The 25,287-nt window shown below is 34.9% G+C and overlaps 1 protein-coding gene across 19 annotated transcripts in view; it reads right to left on the reverse strand.

The window, feature by feature from the left end:
- The window catches only part of SYNE1 (spectrin repeat containing nuclear envelope protein 1), a 309,124-nt gene that overhangs the window by 169,582 nt on the left and 114,255 nt on the right, over positions 1–25,287 (reverse strand). For all 19 annotated transcript variants that reach the window (XM_027688509.1, XM_027688518.1, XM_027688501.1 and 16 more), the window contains 17 exons: positions 24,952–25,112; positions 22,007–22,160; positions 18,249–18,476; positions 17,589–17,687; positions 15,710–15,897; positions 15,491–15,614; positions 14,350–14,516; positions 12,963–13,116; positions 12,046–12,674; positions 11,369–11,548; positions 9,810–9,960; positions 8,276–8,434; positions 7,107–7,289; positions 5,231–5,332; positions 2,615–2,818; positions 1,465–1,672; positions 600–712 (listed from right to left, as the gene is read on the reverse strand). In XM_027688509.1, the coding sequence (XP_027544310.1) occupies positions 600–712; positions 1,465–1,672; positions 2,615–2,818; positions 5,231–5,332; positions 7,107–7,289; positions 8,276–8,434; positions 9,810–9,960; positions 11,369–11,548; positions 12,046–12,674; positions 12,963–13,116; positions 14,350–14,516; positions 15,491–15,614; positions 15,710–15,897; positions 17,589–17,687; positions 18,249–18,476; positions 22,007–22,160; positions 24,952–25,112 (3,204 nt within the window). The remainder of the gene's footprint in view (positions 1–599; positions 713–1,464; positions 1,673–2,614; positions 2,819–5,230; positions 5,333–7,106; positions 7,290–8,275; positions 8,435–9,809; positions 9,961–11,368; positions 11,549–12,045; positions 12,675–12,962; positions 13,117–14,349; positions 14,517–15,490; positions 15,615–15,709; positions 15,898–17,588; positions 17,688–18,248; positions 18,477–22,006; positions 22,161–24,951; positions 25,113–25,287) is intronic.

Here is a 25,287-nt window from a genome sequence, read left to right on the forward strand (position 1 = left end):
CCCCAACAAGATGAGAACCATGTCTAGCTATGGAAACAATTCTGAGCAGATAGTTCATATAAAATTTTAATAAGTGGTGCTACAATTCACAGCAGTCAATTTTCCTATTTGATCCCAAGGTAGTCATGGTTTTCTCTGGATAGTTTAATCATGTCCTGAAGACATTACACATTTCAGGAATTAGGGCTGTTTACAATAGGTGTCTGCTATTTATGTTCTATCTCATCGAAAGTATGTACATATAAGCTTCGACATATCAGTATTAATCTGAAATGTTGATTAAGTAATAGTGTAAAGAAAAATTGGAAAAGGAAGAGAAAGAAGGTAAAAAAGGAAAAAATATTAAAAATCAGAAACAAGAATGGTTTAGTTACATATAAACCTTCCAGAAATTAAATTCTGATCCCTCAGAAGTGTGAACAGAGTTTTCACTGTATTCCTTCTACCGTACGTATTGCTGTCTTGAACAATCCTTATATTAAATTTTTAAAAACAAACCCAATAAATATGTTAGTGTCTACAAATTATTTTAGAGATATAATTGGTTACCTATACTAAATTGCTAATTACTGGGGGTTTTTTTAAGTTGTTCACTATACCTGCAAGTCGCGTAGCTTTGCCTCTATGGTTTTGCTGTCCCCAGACCTGTCAGATGATTCTTTCACTGCACCCTTCACACCAGAAAACCATTCCTGGAATTCTTGCATAGAATCTTATTTAATAAAAAAGTATAGAGAAGAGAATATTTTTGTGAGACACAGCATTATCCACAATACTATACAGCTGTTTTAAGCAACTCCTTTATCCTTCAGGAACAGTGTGTAAAAGCTAACAGGATAAGTCTCGTTGTCTTCAATAACTGTGGGGAGTGAGATTAATTTCACAAAAAAGGTAGATGTTTCCACTGTAAATATCCAAATTTGAATAGTCACACTAGGCTGCCCCTTGCAGTCAGTAGGAAAAGATGGGCTTTTTCAGTTTATGATATGTCCCAATTTTATGCTAGATATAATCTAGATTAATATCTTAATAATATCTTAATAAATAAGATTAAAAATTACTTATTTTTCTCCACTGATTATCCAATGAGCCCAGAAAATACTTCATATGGGTACTTTTACACTATAAACACCTCCATTTGATTATATCTCTTTATGACAAATACACAAAGTGTACTTATACAAAAGAAGTGAAGACTAAGAGTGAGGAAAGGCGCCTTTTCATGCATATTACATGGTTACATTGTTACATGCCTACTACATTATATATGCAGTGGTTAAAGTTCAATTCTGTTTATGTCAAATGCTTTGTTTCACAGCCGTTATCAGATGAACATTTGGTAAAAAGACTTTTTGAAAGGCTCCATACAAAAAAAAAAAGTTGACATTGCAAGTGAAATCATTGGAGACTCTGGTAGACTCCAGAATGATTCATGGCTGTGGGCTAAAAAGCCTGAAGACTCACAGAGAAAATGTTTTTCCAAGGACTCTTGCAGTCTGGCCTGTGTTCTGGAACAGAGCAGATTCACAGCTTCAAACTTCTTTATCAATAAAGTGACAGTGCCACCAAGAGTTTCCAGCTCTACAGAATGGTATTTGCGACACAGGCTGTTGAGGTTCTCACGCATTGAATCAATGCTGCTTTGCTGAACCTGAAGGTCTTTTTGTGTTTCCTGAAAATAAAGTTATAACATAAGTACGATATTTGTAAAGAAACAAAAGAACCCTCCTTTTCTCAAGCATTCCTACTCCTCCCATATGTTCTTTCCTCCAAGTCCCAGACACAATGACGGATCACCTTTCCTGAATTTTCCAAGTGAGATGAATCCTCAAAATCAAAGAGCCATCATAGAAATGCGAAAAATGTTGTTTCTCATGATTTATTACTCTATTAGAAATAAATAAATTTCAAGGCATACTGAATAGCAATAGCTATTTTGAGCAAAGTCTGAAAGTACATGTGATATGCAATATGACACTGGTATTTGGTGTGATTTCTGAATGATAGGGACTTTATATCTGACTTAAAAGGAACATTTGTCCGAAAATTAAATGTGAATTGGCTACTCTACCAACAATAACATGTTCTCACTCAGAAAAATCTCCATATGATTTTTCATGTTATGATGTGCATAATTGCATGCAATCAAGAGAGCCTAGGTTGCAGACAAAAGAATTGCTACATATAAGGACTAAGGAAGACTTCTGATGTAGAAGTTTGTGTTAAAATTGAGTTTGGTTTAGCGTCTTTTACTGTGACGAGTTGTAAGTTCATAACTTATATTGCAAGGGAGTCAATGGACTTGCAAATGTCCTGGAGTAACAACTAAGAAGTTCAATGTAGCAAAAACACTTCTCGTCACAACAAAGTCCATATTGTTCGTTACAATCTTCTAAAAGATTTGTATAAAGTTGATAAATCAGAACTTTTGTTCATTGGTGGAACTACCTAAAAACTATCACTGTATTATTTGCTAATATTCTAGAAGCTGTGCAGGAGATATGTATTTTTTTACGAAATGAAAATTAAAGTATAATGCTTAACAAAAGTCCTGATCAAAAAACCCAAAGATCACTACATAAGAAAAAGTATATTAATTTTCTTCAGCACCAACCTTTACTTTATTTAGAACTTCAGGATCCAGTTTACGTGCACAGCTTAACAGCATCTCTTCCACTTGTGTTAACCAGTCTGTCATCTGACCAATCAACTTCTGTAACTCCATCTTCTGAGTACTGAAATCTTTCAGTGTCTCTTTTGCTGTCTCTGACATTTCTTTAGCATGTTCCAACTTCTGCCTCAAATCTGATTCTATAAACTAAAAACAAAATGTTAGGTATTAAAGCATTTAATAAAAAAACTTTTATTATGGTAAATGTTTATTGGCAAAATGGAAGGTAGGAAAGTGGCACACAATGATAATTTTTCTGTTTTTACAGCCGTAACTTGAGATATTTACATAAATAAAAAATGTCAACTATTTAGGATTCAGTCAGATATACAGTAATCCAAAGAAGGGATAGTGACTATAAAAAGCCAGACTGCAAACTGTTGAAGTTATTATCCACTTCTGAAAAATTAAACAGTTGATCTTTTTTCTTTACTAATTTGCCATATATACAGAACATGATGTAAATTCAACTAGCTCCATAAAAAAAAAAGATCAATTGGTGAATTTTAAGAGCAGAGACGCCTAAAGTATCTCAGTGTAAGGCAGGTGAAAACTGAAGACAGTACAAAAATAAGTTAGACTATTGCCCATTAACCTTTTCAGAGACAGCAATATGTGAAATTACAGTTAGATGTTAGCTGTGCATATATTACTAATAAAAGTAAATCAAATCAGCCATAAAAAGATACTATACATAAATCAGAATCACAGAATCATTAGGGGTGGAAGGGACCTCTGAAGATCATTTAATCCAACCCCCCTTGCCAAGGCAGGGCTACCTAGAGGAGGTGACACAGGGACTTCTCCACGTGGGTTTTGAACGCCTCCAGAGAAGGAGACTCCACAACCTCCCTGGCCAGTCTGTTCCAGTGCTCTGCCATCCTCAGTGTAAAGAAATTCTTCCTCATGTTGAGGTGGAACTTGTGCTTTAGTTTATGGCCATTGCTCCTCATCCTGTCGCTGGGCACCACTGAAAAGAGTCTGGCACTATCCTCTTGGTACCCGCCTTTGAGATACTTACATCCACTGATGAGATCCCCTTGCGGGATTCTCTTCTCTAGACTGAACAGGCCCAACTCCCACAGTTTCTCCTCATAAGAGAGATGCTCTAGACCCCAAATCATCTTTGTGACTATCCACTGGATGTGGATCTCCAGTAGCTCTTTGTCTTTCATGTACTGAGGAGCCCAGAACTGGACACAGAACTTCAGATGTGGCCTCACTAGGGCTGAGTAGGGGGGAGGATCCCATCCCTCAACCTGCTGGCCACACTCTTCACAACGAAGGGATACCCTTGGCTCTCCTGGACACAAGGGAACACTGCCAGCTCATAGTCAACCTGTCATTCACCAAGACTCCCAAGACTCCTAAATGAGCACTTACTGAACATTCTATTAAAGAATTGTTATGTTCTTAGTTTATGAGCTGATCATACTGTAATTTACTTATTCAGCACTTAATGTAGGCAAATAATTTGGGTATTTATGTTTTCTGTGGATATTTATTTTTTTATGTTTTTGAGGCTTTATTTTCAAATTTGCATTTATATATCAGCGACAATTATTTTATTGTAGGTACGATCTACTTTTTTAATTTATCATATTTAGTAGTTGGAAATAGGTGTGTGTTCATTAACATAAGTATTCTGCAAAATAATTTGCTCTCAGTTTCACAGTCTAAGTGGACAGATATTTGTTATGAAACATATGATTAAACCTAAACCTCTCATGTAAAATAAACAATTTGGGAGACAATAAACACTTCCATACTACTTGCACATCTTTATACTACAGAGTTCCTGACCATATCTAATTGGTAATTTAGGCTTATGTGTATGGTCACAGCAAAATGTGGACAAGGCTTGTGTGTTATATTACATTCCACTAATATCTGATATGTCCAAGATATTTCCCTGCCCACTGAAATTGCAGAAGTCAGCTTGTCTTTTAAAATTTCTGACATTAAAAGTTTATAATTTAAAATACCAAGTTGTGTTGGAAATCAAACATACTTTGGTTTTATGACTTCCCTAGAACATAAAAAGCAAGTACCTAGCCAAAAGTTCAAAAGCTCATCTTCGCGTTTGTTATTTTTACCCCCCTCTTGTAAGAGCTAGTTCAGGGCACTAACTCCAGTTCACTAAAGAATGCTTTTGAGTTGTTAAAGCAAATGAACATACTTTACTGCATTTTAATTTTTTCAAGCAGGTAAACTGTGTATGTACTCACATATGTGGCTTAATGTTGTGCAGTGTAGAGAATATAATTTGTCTCATATGTATATACGTAATATAAACATTATAAACTGTTTCTTATATTTCAATTTGTTAAAAAATACTTCTACAACTCTAATGTTCGATTACTTTACGGCATAATTTTTATACAAAAAGCCCAAAGTTACCTAAAGAAATATGAACAAATAATAGTTATGCTACAAATAAATAATGCTGTATCTGTCACCTTGAAAGAAAAAGGTAGTGCAGGAGAAACAGAAATTTCAGGAGGAATGTCATGTCAGTTATTTGAGCACAATGAGTGATTACCAATATCTTTGTTTTACCTGGAGATCTGCAGGAGGCTCTTCACTATGGGTCAGTTCTTTGAGTTCTGAAATTTTGGAAATAAGTTGCTCCAACTTCAGTTCTTTATCCTTGACTTCAGACTGTAAAAGAGATGTGGTCAAACTTTCATACCAAAATACAAGAAGCCTTCAGACTGCAGAAGGATGCTCCATCAATTTCAAAAATGAAAGAAAATGTAAATAAAGTTTAGCAATCAGGGGAAAAACACTGTTGTTCAATTTGTTTTCTGCTCTAAAAATCTCCTATCTCTTTTCCTTTACTAGACTCAGTTCAGAGAAATTTTCCCCTCCTTTAAAAGAACCACACACATTATTAGCATTTAAAATGCCCTAACAGATTTAATTCGTTAAAACTGGAAAAATAAAGATGGGAATGTCATTGTTTATTTGACTGAAAAAATCTTCTGGGGTTGTTAGATTCCACTTAATGGCATGCAGAGTGTATTACTTGTGGTCTCTGATTTTTATTACAAGTGAGCTCTTGGAAAAATATTAGACACAGAAATAAATTTTAATATCAAAAGAAAATTTAAAAATGCACTGACATATCTGGACGATGTATTTATTGTATTTGTAGATCCAAGTTATAAAGAAATATTCTACTTATTAAAAACATAATAGGAAAGCAAAGAAAATACCAGAATTTGTAGTTCTGAAGTATCAGGCAAGCAATTGGTGTGTCTAGCCTATTACTCAAATTTGCTTTTCTGAAAAATTCAAGCAGATCAATTAAAAGATTGGACAGTGGATTTCAGGACTAAATTGCTGCATTTAACATCTGCCCTGAATGGCAGGAGTTCATGTGGCCTCATAAGGACACTCGGGGGTATTTTATGTTAGGGAGGATATAATATTAGGTGACTAATCAAGAAACTGGACAGTGAATTGGGCCATATAAAAAGTACACTGATTGTTTCTGTCCATGCTCATCTATTTCTGATTGCTGAAAGGGCAGGACCTTTCTGTCACTGAACTGCCTTTCCTCTTGCCTTTGCAAAACCAAGTGCAAAGGAAGTATTATGGATCATGCATTCTGTGACTGCAAATGTACACACAGCGCTCACACCTTCTGCTATTCTGGCCCTCCTGCAAAACAAGTACACCTGTTGTTTGGGTACTGTCTGCTTTTACTCCCAATCAGTTTTAACAGTGATGAATTTAGGTGATCTGATTGCTATATAATTATAAAGGCATTAGATAAAGCTTGTCCTGAGGAAAATACTAATTTATTAACATTTTATATCATACTAATTGAATGTGTTCACTGTGCATCTTCTTAAGGACGTCATTTATTTCAAATGAAGTAGAATATGGCTCATTCTATGGTTGATTTGATTTACGTTTTAAGGCAATAGAGTCAGAATGCATCCTGAACACTGGCTAGATTTCTAAAACAGTTTAAGACTATTCAGAAAAAAAGTCATCATCTAACTGAAATTGTTAGAACCTCACATTAAAATTTGCCTTCTAGCACATCTTTTTTTATTGTCTGGAAAATCTACTTTCTCTAAAATCTAAGATTTTAGAAACTATTATTTTTTTATTAAATTCAGCTGAAGTTGTCTAAAATTTCCATTAGTTTCTACTGGAACAGAGTTCAGTCTAGAACCAAATATAACTACTAGAGCCAAAATAACTATGGAGTTTAGATTTAGTAAGATGCGCCATTCTTGTTTCTGTCAGAAGCAAACACCTTCAAAACAAAGGACTGGAATGCCCTCAGCTAGCTATTGGGTTAGTGGTACCACCACTTGAACAGAGAACACAATGGTCTACAACAGCACAGTCTTATCTATGTGCCTGACATTGAGATTTTGGTCCAGAACATTTTTATCACTGGTTTATGGATAAGAACCTGGAAGTCTTTCAGGAGGACCTCCATTCTCTGACTGTTACTGAAGTTGTTGATGCCTTCATTCAGTTGAGAAATGTACTTATTAGACCATCCGTCTAATTCATCTCCAGTTTTCAGGATGTCATCCCATAGGGACACGCTTACACTCAGTCGGTCGATGTTATCTTCAATTCTTTCAGACAGCTTTTAGGAGACAAGAATGTATCAGTACCATTCAGAAATTAATTTTAGATTTCTTGACTTTGCAGCCAGTTATAAGATAAGTGCATCAAAAATAATTAGTAAGCCTGGGTGAAATAATTGTCTTAGATTTAGTTCTAAGTTTTGTATTCTAATTTCAACTTATTTACCTAGATCATAAAATTAACAAAAAACAGACCTGACTGTTTCTAAATATTTGTATATTTTTACTGGGAGAGAGTTTTATATTCAAATAAACTTTATATCTTTCTTACGTAGTGTAGGAATTTGCTAATAAAGCAGTATAAATATGAAAATGTAAAATATTACGAATAAGTTCTTTACTGTGAGGGTGGTGAGACACTGCAACAGGTTGTCCAGAACAGTTGCAGATGACCCATCCCTGGATATGTTCAAGGTCAGGTTGGATAGGGCTTTGAGCAATCTGGTCTAGCAGAAGGTGTCCCTGCCTATGGCAAGGGAGCTGGAACTAGCTGGTCTTTAAGGTCCCTTCCAACCCAAACCAATCTGTGATTCTATGACTAGCTTTTATATTATGTTTCTCTGCTATAATATTTTCTTTCTCAACATAGTCATATCTTTTGTGGTGTAGCTTAATGTAATTTATTGCCTAATTTATTTAGTTCAATTTACTTTAATAAAGTAATGCTGATATACATTAGGTGTGAATCCAATCCAAATTTAATCTCAGAACTATGCACTGAGCAAATTTATACTAGTAACATTCATACATTTTTATAAGACATCATTTAAAATATATAAAATTGATGTCACAACTTTATGCATACAGTGGATGCCAAATCCCTGTGATTAAACCTTTGAGATATACTTCAAAGTAAATTTTACTAAACAATTGCACTCTAAGATCCCAAGAAAATACAAATATTGTAACCTTACCCAAACATAAAAACTATATGGAGCATATAAACATCAAAACTATATGGAGCATATAAACATCAGACTCTTACATCTAGCCATTTGTCCACCATAGAGTTCATATCTGTTTTTACCGCAGTGGAGTCGCAGTTATGCACTCTTTTCAATTCTGCTAACAAATGTTTCCCTTTATTAGTGAAAGTATCCAGGTCTTTCTGTTTATCACTCAGATCATTCTTGGCAGCTTCATGCTGTGGACATAAATATTTGCTTGTTTAATGAAGCCATGAAGAAAGAAAGAAAAATCCAGTTCTCCAGATACTCATCCCTAGCCCTGTGTTATGAATTTGACAATTCTTATTCAGCAAACCATTTAACTGTTCCATAAAAGACAGAGTAACTGACACGGTCTTCTCATGAGCATAATCATATAGTTTGATTTTCTTTTTATAAATAAAGTCTTCATCATTGACTAACCACTTCTGGAATTACAGCAGGGTAAACAGAGGTTGTTGCAAATAAAATTTAGAATTAAAAAATTCTAGATATTCTAGAGAACACTAGATATTCTGGAATCTCTAGATTCCAGATATTCTAGAACCAGATATTACTAGATATTCTGGAAAATGAAAGTATAGATGTGCTCAGAAAGGAATTAGACAAAATCTTCAGGACTATTAAATTTGCAGTCCTAGGTAGAGGAAAATCTGTAAAACACTGTCACTAAAAAGAAATATTTATTGCACTCCAACTCCTTCAGGCCACTGTTGTAGCATGGAATCCTCCACAGCCCAAGTCTCAAAGGAGAGGAATCATGTGGAAATTACACGAATTTCTTTGTTAGACTGATGAGCTCTCTTCTGGTTTTCTGTTCTACTTAAGATGTCTATTAGAAAGAGGCCATAAATATGCACAGTTTAGAATGAGATTTGTACAGATCTGACTGAAAGATTTTTAAACAAGAGCTCAATAGGCTTCCAAATGAAATTTCCCTCCAAAAGAACAGAAAGAATTCAAATCAGAACTGTTTATCCTGACAGGCTGTTCAACATCAGAATTTAGAACTTTTGAAATATGATCCAGTGAAATGAATGGAATGTAGGGATCCAAATTCCTTATCTCTGCTCAGTGGCCAGTACCCCATAGAATAAGTCCTCTGAGGGAATGAGACAGACATAAAAATTGCACACATCTGAAATGTGTGCAATTCATGTTCTTTTGTGGCCTTTTATCTTTTTCAAAAACTACCCAATATGGAAAAACATTAAAATATGTTGACTGGAACTATCCTTCTATAGTCAACATATTTTATATAAAAAGCTTTCCATAATTTTCCACTTTATGTTTTCCATATAAATTACCATTTTGCACTTACAGGTGTTAAAATCAAAACCAGCAACAATGAAAATACACAGGAATGGATCTCACCAAAATGCTGAAAGGACTATATTCTTTCCTCACCAGAATCAGTAAAATTTAAACCCTGACAAATGTCAGTGTGACAAGATTTGACAGTAAATTCAAGGAACTTTAAACACAAGTCAAGGGCACCTTTCAAACAAAACAAAACAATCCATCTAATTCAAAAATCATTTACATCTTTCAAAGGAAAATATATGTAATTACCTTTGATAATGTTCGCCTGACATCTTCATGATCCTTCCAAACGGATTTGATCACAGAAGCACTGTTAGCACTCTCTATGACTTTCATTACTGTTGACTTCAAGCTCTGATATTCCTTCATCAGATCAATAAGAATGCAGGACTGCTCCTTTCTGTAATGTGAAAAGGCTGTGTTAGTACCACTTGTTATCATGTTTCTAAAGGATAGAGAACGTGACAGCAATTCACACAGGAAAACAAGGATGCAGTGCTAAACATGATTTGGGCAGCCAAGGAACTTCTAATATTTTGGTTTTACAAATCACTGTGGATCTTTAAATCACAAAACATCTCACTGAAGAGACAGTATGTGAATCACATCTCGTATATATCAGATACCAAAGCAACTGATTTCAGCAAAAAAAAAGACTGAAACTGGAATTCAAACTTCTCAGTTCCTAAGTTAAGCATGTTTTTGATTGAAAACCATATTAAAATGATGCTCATTTTTTAAAAACTTGTTTAATACAGAGTGTTTTTTAGTGAAAAAGAAGCAAAAATAAAGACTAAAGCATGCAAGAAAAGTCTGCCTATTTTGTCCTTCAATTGTCACATGTGTGCTTTTGGGACTAAAACATTACATTGAACTTACCTGTCATTCTACTGAGAATGGATTAACTGTCTGCTAAGAACAGGCCTAATGTTTTTTTTCCATTCCCTCTCCAGAAAAGCCTATTTATGCTCAAGCAATGGACAGAAGAAAAAAACCTATTCAATCCACTCCTGATGTTTATACTGAAGAGAGAGAAGGAAGACTAATAATTTGAATATGTTTAGTTGTAGAACAGTGTCAGCGAAAGGAATTCAGGAAACATGACATTGACAAAAAAGAGGAGTAATAGCTTTAGGAGCTGACTCTTCTCTGAATGCTCCAAAGAGCTCTCCAAAATAAGCAGATTCAGGAGGGTCTAAAATTTTGTCTATATGAGAGAGAAAACACTGTTAGTTTTCTTTAAAGATGATCAGGAGGCAGTTAAGACAAAGAAAATGGTATGATAAAATTTTCTTCAGTTTTTTTATCTCCTTTTTATCAACTTTCATTGATAAAACTGATCATCTGATCATGTATCATGTATAATCAGTGTAACTGATTATATACTAATGATTATTATGAGCCTGGTCTCTTGGGAAGACAAAAAGACTTCAATCTAAAAATTATTTAGGACCACTGAATAAAGAATTGTCAGAAACATATATCCAATAGAGAATGAAAATATGTGCTAGAGGGGAGAATATGTGCCAGCTAGAGTGATAATCAAATCTCAGAGGAGATTTTTTTATCTTTCAGAAGAGTAAACAATAACAGGCAATAACACGTATGTGTATATGCAAGTCCTGTACTGAGAACCTATTTGTGGCTTTATTAATACCATGAGTACAGCTGGTACTAATATTCTTCTTGTTTTTACCTACAAGCCTTGGTTTTTATTGTGACTAATATAGCAAGAAGATATGACACGTAATAACTGTGTCTCTTCCCCCATCCTCTCTTTTGGTATCTTAAGCTAAAGATTTACTTACTTTTCATGTATAACTTTCTTGGTATCCTTCCACAGAGATTCTAAGCAATTTATCTCTTTGTCAGTCTCAGGAGCAAGTGTGATATCTTTTTGAGTTATTTGTTTTGCTTTGCCCATGAGCCACTGGAGTTCGTGCTGGTGAGAATTCAGTTCTTCATCTAACTGGTTAAAGATCCTTAATCTGCAAATTAAAAAGCAGGTTTCAAATTTATCCATCTTGACTTTTTTGCAAGAGAAAGAAGGAGGAAGAAACAGTGAAACAGTTGTTGTTAGAGTTACTGTGCATAAAGCTCCCTTTTTCTAACATTTTCTACAGTATCTTCAAAAAACAAAGTGTTATCTGAGTGTTTGCAATTCTTTCATCACAGTCTTCAGTTCTGTAAGAGTAGAGATAGTTATGTTATGTGGGATTTCTAATAGCTGTTTAGACCTTAGATTCATTCAGACAAAATATATTTTTAAGACACAGACTTTCATTACTGTTCTTTCAATTTAAAAGATTAGGACTTCCTAAATGTTTTGTGCATGTTCTCCCTCCATCCAAATAGCTCCCTTAAAAATTTTTATTATGTAGATACATATGTTTGGAGTACCCAAGCAGAAAACACACATATGCCTCCAACACATCATGAAAGGTTTAGAGACTGCAAGAAAGTGTGGAAGTGACAATGTTTTTACCTTTGCTGGAGGGCTTGTATTGTTGCCTCCTTCAGGCCCTCCTTGTCAGCCTTTTCCTCAATATCTTCAATACTCTTCAGTAACTGTTCTTTACGCTCCTTGAAAGATCTTTGCAAGGCTCCAAGTGCTTCTGCCTCACTTTGTTTGGTTCCCAGCAGGTTTTGAACTGTCTCCAGTTCCACACACAGATTATCCACCATCGTCCTGCAGGAGGTCCTCTGCCCAGAAATGCTGTGTTTCAGATGATATTGAGCCTTAGTAATGGAACCATCCAAATTGATGGCAACAGATTCCAACTTGTTAAGATCTTGAATAACACCATTGAGTTCTTTCTGCAGTAATTCAGATTTGGCTTTATCTATATTCCCTGTTTTCTCCACTGTCTGCTTCAGCTGGTGGAGCACTCCTGATGCAGCTCTTTGGAGCTTTAGGAAAACTCGCAGCTGATCCAGAGTCTCTTGTCTTTGGCTAGTTATTTGACTTGCCTCCTGGAAGATCTGAAAGCAATCTTCAGTCTTTCCCTGCAATATCTGCTGGTCCTCTGGGCTGCTGAAAGAACACAATTTATCTACATGTTCCTTCAAACTTTGTAACTGCTGTTTCTTACTTTCAACTTCCATTGAGTGGTTCTATGGGAAAGAAAGAAAAGGAGACTTAGTTTCTTCTTCCAATCAAGAGCTTAGGAAACATTTTAGTACTAAATTTAGGAGTGAAACAAGTACTACTGAGGGGTTTTCAGTAGGAATAATTCAGTGTTACAATTTTGCTTTAAACTTATCAAATAACAGAAATCTGTATGTGACTGCAAGAGTATACTGGTTTTCAAACAAACAAATGACTTGCTAATTTTAGATGAGTATTTAGCTGAATGCACTGTACAATTCCTCTGTCTTTAATATTTACATCCAAAAGTTTACCTTATTGTGAGATGCAGCTAGTTGTTGATCAGCTGTGTTTATCTCTGAAGTGGCTTGTAGTTCAGCAAGAAATTGCTTAATCCAGTCTGAAAACACGAGCAGGAGCTCATCAAACTGCCCATGCTCAGCAACAAGAGATTGAAGGAAGTTGATCCTATGGAATGTCAGATGTAAATATGAAAGCACTTGATGTAAATTAATCACTACCCGTAATCAAAACCACAGCTGACTGGTCAGCATTAAATCAATGCCAGATGCAAGGAAAGAAAGAAATGTCAATTGATTTTGAGAATGTGACGACTCCTGTGTTGATCTCTTAACTGGGGAATAACAAAACATCTGAAAGCACATTTGGCTCTTCCCTGTTTACATTGTTTCATTTAGATCAGCTGTTAGAAGCGCCCCAAACAATCAAGGTACATTCTTCACCTTTTCTTCATGGGGCTAGTCCCATCAGAAATAACAGTGGAATATTTAATTAAATATTGAATTAAAGCTTAACTTTAATTTTCAGACAGAGCAATTCTGTTTGCCCTACCATCTGCAACACTGAATATAAGGTGAGAGTCTTATGAATTTGGGCAGAGAGTGAGGAAATGTATGCTCAACTTTCACTGAAGTAAGTGAGGATCAAGTCTGCTCAGAGGAACACAATTCAAAGGAAGAATGTGTCCAGAGGAGTACTCAGCAGAACTGTTTTTAAACCTTGACCTTAAAAAAGACCTTGCAATTTACCTTCTCATTTATCTTAAAAATTTCTCTACCTAATTTTCAACATATAGATCATTATATTGTAAAACAATCATATTGATAATGATAGATTATATAATTGATCAGGATTTATTATTTAAGCTACAATAAAAATAGCAAAATACATGTGTTCATCATGAAATGGATTGAAATCTAAATATATGATAACATACAGTTTCAAAAAAGGAGACAGTTTTCCTGAGCTTATCATGAGCCAGGAGCCTAACAAGTGAGCATTTATGGCAAATAAAAGCTTCAAAGGGTGTTAAAGAATACAATAGTATGGTTTTGTACAAGATGAAGCATATAACTGAAAAAATGAAAAGTAGGTATCAGAGATTTTGGAAGTTACCTGGGAAATTTTAACTGAGGAAATGCAACATTACCTTCATTTCCTGCCCTGCACTCCTTCAAACAGAACTCTTTTACCAAAAATATAGGGAGAGTGTATGTCAAAAAAGACAGCATCATAAACGCGTGGGATTCGCGATCCCCCGTTCCTGGGAGTTCAGGGTTCAGTATCGATCTTAAACCTTTGTTTTCCTAATGGTAATATGTAAAAAATATGTTTTGGGATTGGGATTCCTCATCTGGATATTGCTTACTTTACATGTAAAAAACACTCTGAAGCACAAACCTTTTATCAACAGTTTGTGGTAAAGCTTTCCACCTCTCATCCAGCTCTTCAAATTTTTCTTTTATTGTTTTCACACACTCGTTTGAAGCTGTTGGAAATAGCGACTCATTTAACTGTAATAGGCTGTCATAGACTGAAGCATGGGACACAATATCTGCTTGCAAATCCTGGGAAAACAGTGGATGGTAAAACCTTTAAATTAAGAAGAGCATCACATTATGCAAAATAACAAAAATAATAAAAAGATAGCTACAAGTTTCCAGTACAGCACTTTTGAAACAAGTGAGCACAGTCAAATTCTTGGAGGAGCAGAGGTCTATTAGGACAAGCATGTACTCAACACCTCTCAGACAGATAAATCTGCAACAGCAGACATTCATAAAAGTTGAGTTTTTTGCCTTTAGGACGAAGTGTGATCTTTCCATATAGCTCTACTGTATGATGACAGTGGCTAAAATCAAGACCACATTTTGCAACATATTTCATGTGCAGCAATAGAATCATGAGGAAATGTTGCAATCATAAAATACCCACAAAACTCCAAAAAAAAAGCAAAGCAAAAGAATTTTTCTTTTCTTCAGTAATATTTAAAACTGAAATTATGGACTACTTGGCTTCAAGGAAGGTATAAAAGACGCTACATTTGGCCAACTGCTTCATATTATTCTAAAAACAAATGGCAAAAAATCCAAGGAAATTTAGAATAGGATGAAAGTCCTGTGTTTTTTTAAAAAAATCATAAATCAGAATTTCTTTGTGATTTCAAAACCTTTGAGCATTTTTTCATCTGAGCAACTTTTCTCATGTTCAAAAAAAAAAAAGGTAATATTGACTAACAAAGGAATTTCTCTAGAGAACGGATCCTCTGGCAAGTAGACCCTTGTTCTACATTGACAGATAATAGGATACATCAGAGCATTTTTCTTTTTTCTTGAGCTGGCATATTATAGTTAGAAGTAACATTCTTCCTGTGATTCTTGTCTTTGAGAAATAACAACAGTGATAATGTAATATATTCTAGGACATTTCCAACACCCAGAATCAAGTGACTTGTCAGACTATAACTGAGCAAGTGCATCCTTCAAAAGACACAGAAATACACCAGAAAATGTAGGGGGACAATATTTCAGTTGAAACATACCTGCAGTGACTGCAGTTCATTTTCCAGCTTAACTCTATCAGCAGAAACATACTGCTCTGAAGGCTGGGCTGTAGCTTCACACCCCTCCAACCAGGCCAGGAAGGCAGGGAGCTCCTTCTCCTGCCTAACAAAATCACAACACAGGTTACCAAGTCATCCTCTCACTCCCACAGTGACCACAATCTCTGTGTCCATCATAACAGATGTGAGTTTACTCACTTCTGCCACTGAGCCAGAAGAGTCTCTAATAAGGTCTGTTTCTCTTTAGCATTTTCCAGCACTTTTTCATATTTCTGCTGTAATGCTGTGACCTCCTGAGCAGCTTTTTCTTTGTTGGCCACCTTACGGACACTGGCTGAGAGTGAGGCCAGAGTGCTGCTCAATTTTTCCACTGTATGACAAAGGTCCTAATGAACATGTAAAAGAAGTCACATACATAAAAAACAGAGTTATGCTAACAACAGCGGGAAAAATTCTGTACTCCTACTCATAAGTTTGAAGTAATGCTACATCCATCAGATCATGAAGTCACTGCTTAGCTTACATATTGCTTGGGTCTTTCTCATATACATGTGTTCCAAGCATATCAATGAACTAGCTTGTGGTGGGGAAGACTTTCCTAAAACAGTGCTAAAGAAAAAAACCTGGCAATAACAGAGTCAGATCTGAATGGGCGTGCAACAAAACACCATCCATGTAGCACAGAGGTCTACATTCAGAAAAGAGTTCCAAACTCCTTAACTGTCTAAGAGTTGCTCTAATTTATATCCAGTAAACACAAAACCTCACTCCAACATGTGAGGACTACCAGACTTGCAGCCTATGCCATGCCATAGGAGAAGTAAGGAACAGTTACTAGAAACTTCTGTCAGTATCAGCTAAAGTTATTTTTTATGCAAATGGCACCTGATGCTGACTAGACTTTGGGGTGTTGCCATTTCTAGGAAGTTGGGAAACTTGTCCACATGAAAATTATTGAAATGTAGCACAATGAGTTAGAAAAGCACAAAATGAAATAGATTTAAGACCACTAAAGTTCCAATTCACAGTTGTGCAATAGTAACAACAAAAGTAGTAGTTGTAAATACAAGAAGTCATGTATAGGAGGAAATGTGAATTATACAGGAAAAAAGCTGCTGATAATTTCCCATTAAGGCATTTAATCATCATGATCCCCTAGGCAGAACAAGACTTTACAATACTGTACTCAGCATATTCATAATGTTTAAAAGCCAATAACAATGGTGACTACAAGTGCTTTCTGAATAAATTCTCCATATATAAAGTACTTTTCCTCAACAAGTATAAAGCTTTTTTGAAGCAGACAGGTCAGGTCTCCTTTGCATACAGCCTTTGCAAGTAGTTATCACTAAGCTCAGAAGAAATTATATGTATTTTATGGCAAGAACAATCTGAGTAAGTTTTTTTATAATAATTTCTTAGAAAAAAGTCAATGAGTATTGTGAGAAGAACACATCAGAACTTACAGACAAAAATACTACACCAAATTCCCTGAGATTAGGGATCATTTGTAGTTTGAATATGAATCCAATATTAGTTTTCCTTTTGTAATGGACTGAACCAAATGCCCAAACAGCCATGGCTTCTGGATCACAGATAAAAATTTGTTAGTTGAAACTCTGTCCAGCCTCCGCATTGTCCAAGAAAAACTACTTCTAAGGATATATTTTTTAAATCACAGAGTTACCTACACCAAGATCCAAGTTTCGTGAAAGTCTTAGAGGAAAAATATCTAACAGAATTTTTTATTATCTTTTATTTTTCATAATGTTTTAGATGCACAAAGTTAAAAACAGTAACCTGAAGGATTAAGTCATACTTTAAGTCAGGCTTTCCTTTCTTTAGATTGGGGAAGAAACTCTCCAAGCCTGTCTGAAATGGTGACAAGAAATAGCTGAGGAAGTACTTAAGCCTTCCCTGACTCAGGCAGGCAGCCCTTGCCTCCTTCTGCCTCCACCCTGAGCTGTGTGGCATCAGGCAGCCCCCCAGTCTGAAGGTTATTGGAATTTCTGTAAGGAGGTCAGTGTGATACTGTTTCCCTAGAGTCAGTGAGGGGAATAGCTGGCCACATGCTCACCGTGCAATCCTGAAGGGCTGCATGTGTTGCTGCTGCTGAAGAGCATGATGTGAGAGGCTCAGTCAGCTTAGCTTCAAATTCAGACACTGCCTGCTGCACCTAAGAAAAAAAGGCAAACCAGAATTTAAAACCAGCAGGAATTACATAAATGATTCCTTAAATAACATCTTTTAAATGCTTAGTGCTAAGAGAATATCATATCCTAAGCCTTTGTAGGGCTGAGTGCCTTTTGAAGTTAAAGATGCTAACTGTGCTCAGCTCCTCCTGACTGGCACAATAATAGTATTTAAATTATTTTCCTTACAACCTCCAATCAACTCAAGATTGAAGTTACAGTGTTTGTAAGAAGTATGGATGTGGTTTATCGGTGCGATATGGATGTGGTGCAATAGTGCAACATGCAGGACAATCACTAAGGTTTTCTAAAAGACAGCATAATTTTTGAGTGTGTATATTTCAGCGTCTTTCTAAAGCTGCCTTTTAAGTAATTGAAAGCACAAATTTATGTATCTAGGTCTTGCAATTACCTTCAAATCTACTTATTTATTTCATATATTATTATTATATTATTATAATATACATTTTATATTCAGTTTTTGAAAAATATAGAGTAATTCTATAAATTGCTGCAAATGTTCTATTAAATTTTGCATTGTCTACCTGTTTAAGACTTTCTTCATATTTCTGCTGTGCTGATGCGTTCCCTGTGATTGTTCCTTCCAGTCTCTGTGCATGATCTCTTAGCTCTTCCCAATACCTTTTGACCTGAGTCAGTTTGGCTTTAATATGTGCACGTTCTCCAGAGGTAATGAACTGGGAAAAATACTCGGCTTCCTCTTCTAGTTTTAAGATTCCAGTTATTTTACCATCTATCTCTTTATTAATAACCTAAAATGTAAAGTAATGGTAAAAAGAAGAAAAATAGGGTTTTAATTATCAGAATAATATTTTCCAATTCCTTTTATTATTTGAGCTACTAATATCTTTCATCAAAAAATATATAAGAGGAGAGTTCATTAACCACTTGAAAAATCTTTAATATGGCCTGTAAATATCCTTTTTCTTCTTGAAACTAGCACAGAAAAGGTTTAAAATACAGCCTACCCTAAAAACAGTGTGTACGAAGAGCAATTAGAATTGGCTGAGGTCCATATTTTCCTAAGTAGACAGGATGGTTCATATTTTTAGCATCTCTTACTTCACAGGAATGTAATACACAATTCTCTTTAAGATTCAAAATAAATAGAAGATCAAAAAATGTGAGTGTAACTGAAAAATACTGTTAAGGAGCTGAACCCCAACAGTTGGTTACTTATGTTTAATAATTTTTGAAGTACTAACAAAATAAAACAAGCTATGATTCAAAAAACGATTGAGAGTGTTTTCATTTTCTAATTTAAAATACTAAGGTATAATAAAGGATAAATTTAATTAGATGATAAGGTGGGGTGAGTGTGCCCTTAGGCAGAGTAAAGATAAAGATAAAGAACCACATTACAATGTATACAGGAAATCATGAAACAGGGGTGATAATGGTCTTTGGTACTTTTCATCTGTCTTGTACATCAATTAGTAAATGCATAAATACAAACTAGCAATGGCTTTACATTTTATCAGCTTCATGACAGCAACTGTCTCCTATTATTTTGCACTTGGTTTTATTACAAATTAGAAGAAAACCTTGCAGCTACAACACCCAAGAAATAAACTTATAGCGTATCACATTCAGTGGCTATTTATTCAATAAGCACCAATGAACTCGGAAATAAGTTTTTTTCAAAACAGCTTTTTTTAAAATTACTGTTGATGTATCATGTCCATGGAGTTCTTCTCAAAAGTAATGGAAAACACTCATTGGGAGAGATCTGAAAGAGCCAAAAGTTTTCTTTGAAACTGAAATAGGCAACAGCATTCTCAGATATAAAAATGTTAAAATATGTATGTATATGAAATCAACCAAAAACTTTCTTGAAATTGCACTCTCAAAGCATAGGAAGTACCCAACTTCTGCTATAATTGTGATAAAAATACAGTATCTTTCTTGTCATTAGAAAGCTCAGAAGTGGCTTACTGCAACATTCAGTCAAAAATTAGCAGAGTGACTGTCAGAAAAAAAGGTGGTGCTATAAGAATTTAGAGTGTCTCTTTATGCAATATATTCTGAATTAATTCAGATTATAAAATATCTTTTTTGCATGAGAATATGGTGCTGAGGAAAAATACCGGATTTGCAGTCCTGAAGCTGACATTATCTAACAATGCAGCAGATACAAATGAGGCAGTGCTTTCTCACTCCTACACTATTCTGTTAAATCTACTCAGTTACATAAAAGAAGGTGGATAATTGAGGCCTTCAAACTCTCACTGAGTCTGCCACTAATGGTAACTACTTGTGATAACCGTCATTTTGTTCCACAGGAATTTTGGAGAAATGTGTAGGTGAAAATCTGGCTCTGCTGAAGTCGTCAGGGCTTTGCAATCAATGTCACCAAAAGTAGAATATTACCACTAAGATGTAGGTTCATTACATTCAGCTGACCCCAGGTTTTTTATCTGGTCAACCAAAGACATCAAGGAACACACAATTTTTTTATTCATTTGCCTTATGTTGCAATACTCATTACTAATAGAAATGTACTTGTACTAGAAATTATGAACAAAGTATGCTGATTGGTGTTGTGACAGAGTAACTCATCAGGAAACTTACAACAAAACATGACAAATTCTTCAAAAGCAGGCACAAAGCAATGCTGCTGAAGTAGACCTCCATCTACGTCCATGCATTGGAGGTTAGATGACTTGTTTCACATGTCACTCATAAAGCTCATCTGTTCACCTGCGGTACAATGATGTCCCCTATACCTTATCTGGAGGATTTTCTCTGCTCCATGTCTGTTCACTCAGATCATAGAATCATAGAATCAGCTGAGTTGGAAGGGACCTCCGAGATCATCAAGTCCAACCCTTGATCCACTACCGCCGTGGTTACTAGATCATGGCACTAAGCGCCACATCCAATCTCATCTTAAAAACTTCCAGGGAAGGAGAATTCACCACTTCCCTGGGCAGCCCATTCCAATGCCTGATTACCCTTTCTGTAAAGAATTTCTTCTTAATAATGTTTATAAACATCATTTGCTAACCATTTTCTTTCTTTCATGGTGTTTCAATGTGTAAGAATTATGGTAGAATTTTCAGAAACTTTCAATGCAGTGTAAAAATCACTGCTTATCTGCATGTATAGTAAGGAATGGCCTTTCTGGGAAGTTTGCTGGAATAGGCTAGCAGGGCTTAAGTAGGTTCCATTTAGACAGGCAAGAACTGACATACTGTAATGCAATATTAGGACACTTTGAGGCACTTATTTTCTGTCTTAAACATTGGAATCCTGTCCATCAATTACTGAAAAACAAGAAAAAATGACAATGTATGCCACTGGAATAAGTGCATACACATTATTTCACAAGGAAACTGGCTTTGAATTGCTGTGGTGATGAAGCAAGAACTCAAGCATTCTATTCTTCAATGATGAACTCAAGAGATTTTATTTATTTTGTGTATGTAAAGTTGTGAACAACTTAAGAACAGGAAAGTCTCTTGATAAATTGTTTCTGTCACACGACACAAGTGCCTTAAGGGATCCTTTGGAAATATTTAGTGTCAAGCTGGTCTGCAAGCAGCTGCACACCTGTGCACCTTATGAATCACAAGTGGGTCACAGAATAGAGAAAAAGGCAATGTGCATGAGGTACTGAGAAATCCTGTACCCTTAGAAACATGCTGTTTCAGAGAAGGTGTATTTTAAATGAAAGGGAGGATACGAAGTCAGCCCTTGAAATGCAATGCTTGGAGACAATATGCCTCTCAGTTAGCAATATGAAACTAAATCACTACTTATCTATATCTACAGGAATGTACACAGACAAGTGTACATACACAAGACAGTTAAATATAATAGCAATAAATGGTATGTAGGTTTTCAAGCTACCAAGAGCAATAGTTTCTTTATTATTTCAGCATAAAAGATACATAAATCAAGTTGTAACTTTAGCTTGCAAGATTAAAATCAAGTTCTATAGCTACTAGCTAATATATGTTTTAAAAAACTCAAACCTTGTATTTATGTAGCTGTTTTGTACACCAGTTGAGATTACTCAAAAAATAAGAAGAGTATAAATTATATTTTTAACCACACACACAAAGTCTTCATATATGTAAACTAAACACTTAAAGAGAAGGCTGCCTGTAAGAATTTTACTTTAGTTTATGTAAAACCTTACTCCTTGGTATAGTCATGTATAAAATGGTACATTATCATGGTAGTTTTGAAACATGTAAAATGTCTCTTCTCCCATTGGCCTCTAGCAAAATGACAGATAAATGGGCTTTCAATGCTAAATGTAACAAGAACTAATCACCTTGATTTGGCTGATCTGTATGTCCAAAGGAGATGATGATGATGTTTCCAAAGTTTCCAGTTCTTTTTCTTGTTCAGCTATCCAGATGGACAGAGCTTCATAATTATTGCCAAAATGATCCCACTTGTTTTTCACCATTTCCATGCTCTTAATACTAAAATTAACCAAATTAATTAGAGAGAATAAACAGTTTAATATAATGAAGCTGCCCATATTCTTGTTAAAATAAAAATGGAACTTATTCAACCTACAGGAGGATCTTCAAAAAACTCCTGGTTTTAGAGGACCAAGTTGTGTATCTAAATTCAAACTTGGTTCTCTCTTAGACTGTGTACCAAATTCAAACAGTTATACTAGCCATAGTGGGGACACCGAAAGGCAAAATAAAGTACAGCTTTATTCATCAGCTGTACAAGAATCTCTTCACTGCAGGAAGGGAAGGGAAAAGGAACATCAATAGGATTTCTATGAAATAATATGGAATTATGATTATATCAGTAATCTAAATATTTAGATAACTGAGTGCATAGATTTTAATCATTTAGTCCCTAGATCAGAATCATTACAATGTGTCATGTGGATGTACACACAGCCACCAGTGCTTGACTGCTTTATTAATCTTGCTTTTTTATAACAGCAATCTCCCCATCTTATAGGAAGTTTGTGTTTTCTGCTGCAATGATTTCATATCAAGCCAAAGAATGAACAACAGATGCGACTCAACTCCCTCAGAGTTAATAGGTTTATGTTCTTTGAAGCATACATTATAGGTATATTAAACAGAGACAGGTTATGACTGATTATTCTATGTCTTAGATAGCAAGCAAAGCACCTTTTTTTTTTTGTCACCAGTAAGAAGTCTAAGACCATTATACAAGGCCTAACAGCATTAACTTCCAGTATACAAGTTTCTGCTCCTTTCAAGTCATTGTAAAGAAACCAGTACTAACTCAGGCCCTGTAAAACACACATTTTCTATTTCACTGAAAATATTAAAACTCCGCCATAAAAGTTTGAATATTACAAAATTTCAAAATACATGTTCCTTTTAAATATAGCCTTAAAAACCGTTCCATGTTAAAAAGTTTTTAACTTCTTTCCCCCCTTATTAAAGCTAGAGGAAGCTTTAAGAAAAGATGTAGTCTAAAAATGTAAAAATTAGTATTTTTATTTTTTCTTATTTATTTTCAAAATAAAAAAAAAATTAGGAGTTTCAACAGCCATTTACTGATAAGAGTGTATGCAAATTCAAGTTACTTGTAAGAAATTAATGTGCAAAAATACTTCACTCAAGACCAGCCCAAGAAAATAAACCTGGAAATCAGAACTAAGGGACCAAACGAGTGACACAACTGCTGAAAATCCTTCACTTTTGTATCTGCTTTTCTGATAGTTTTAGGAAAGCCACAGACTATAAAGAATATCATCCCAAACACACTGCACAACTGTCCATGTTCTCCTTGGAAAACAGGTGTGCTAAGTTCTTGCTGTGAAGAGCTGCTTAAACTTTTCACTCCTTTTCCTGTTCATTGGCATTGTATGTACCTTAAGTATTTGGAATACCTTCACTTCAAATTACTCGTCCAAGATTTTTATTGGTGATGCAAGTTAAAACATAACCCTTACACACTTATTATATGTTCTCTACATTCACTACAGAGAGTTGTATATATTTGCACGTTTTACAGAAGGGATTTCGTTTTTTATTATTTGTCACATTACCACAGACATCCTGTAAAATGCATATATTCACCTAAACCTATTTCATATCTACATTGGAAGGGTATATCAATGATGACTTTCATTTAAAAATAGGTGACATTGTTTAAAAAATAAATATTCATTGTTGGAAGGGTGATTTTCTTGGATTGAAAAATCACACTAGTTTTCTCTCTAATAGTGGAGAAAATTATGTATAAAGTAAGATATTCAGTAAGAGATGGTAGAATTTGACCACAAATCACTGTAACACTTCATACTGGAGAAAACATTATAGAAAAAAATAGATAACAATTTACTGCAAAGGCTAGTTATTCTGGCTTATAACTGTTCTTCCACATTAGGAAGAAAATGGTACTAAATTAAAATCAGATTAGTATGGCAGTGGTCAATATGGGAAAAAAAATCCCAATAATTTGGGCATTGCCCTTGCTCATATTCAGATAGAGGTGGTGGTACCTGCTTAAACTTACACAGTAAATTATTCTAAAGAGTAATTCTAGTAAGACAAGATATATGTGCTAATTCTATCTATGACTTGTGTATAGATCTAGTATGTGCAAAAAATAATGATTTCATACATATATATAAATGCACGCATGTAAGGATAAAAGGAGAAGAGCAACAGCTGAAGTTGAGTAACTGAGTTGCTTGTTTGAGAGAAGGGATGAAATTTTTATGAATACAAAAAGCTACAAATATTTAGCAAGCTTCTCTTGGAGTTTGAACTTTTAATTTTTCAACAAAATTTGGCAAATTATGCCCTTGTTTTTTGCAGCAGCAGAAGCAGCTTTTGATATTTCCTATGAAATATAATTGGGCATTCAGCTAAGATGAAGGCACTTCTTGACACTCCTAAGGAGAAAGTGGAATACAGAAAACTGAGGCAAATAGGGTAAATGTGCTGCTCTCATACTTGCACTGAGTTTTTTCTTTCTGAAAGAGTCCAGTACCTCAAGAATGAGCTTAATTATCCCTTCTTTACAAGACTGGGACTTAAGGGACAGGTTAAATGTAACTAACTTCTATTAACTATATATTATTAAAAAAATATTTTATTTGCACACACTCTTTTGACATATTTGGTACTATAACTTGGCTTTTATGCCAGAGCAAGCTGGAAATGATGGAGCTGACGAAACAACATGAAATGCTGACAAGTTATTCTAGAAATCTGATACAATCTTATAGTGAAGAATAAATATTAGGACTTGTTAAGAACATACTCTTCTTCAAGAGTAACTTCCACTTTTTTCACTTGTTCTTGGATTGATTTTGCCTGATGCTGAAGAGACTGCTTGTTCTTTGAACCAAGCTGTATCTCAGAAGAATTCTTCACCAGATTCTCAGCCTGCACTGCCATTGCTTCAGTCTGTTTAGAAAGTTCCTGTAAGGATGCAAGTCGTATTAATACAACTATAAACAGTTCCATATATTTATACAGAAAGTATTTTTCCTCAGTGTTTGCGGTTGGAAAAGAGTATCTGTGTCCTACGTGTATATTTTGAATGTGTAAATATCTAAAAACAATTTCTGAAGAAAGTTATTTTTATGTTGCATTT

The sequence above is a fragment of the Neopelma chrysocephalum genome, unplaced genomic scaffold (genome assembly GCF_003984885.1).
Source record: "Neopelma chrysocephalum unplaced genomic scaffold, ASM398488v2 Primary Assembly neopelma1_23, whole genome shotgun sequence".
Lineage (NCBI taxonomy): Eukaryota > Metazoa > Chordata > Aves > Passeriformes > Pipridae > Neopelma > Neopelma chrysocephalum.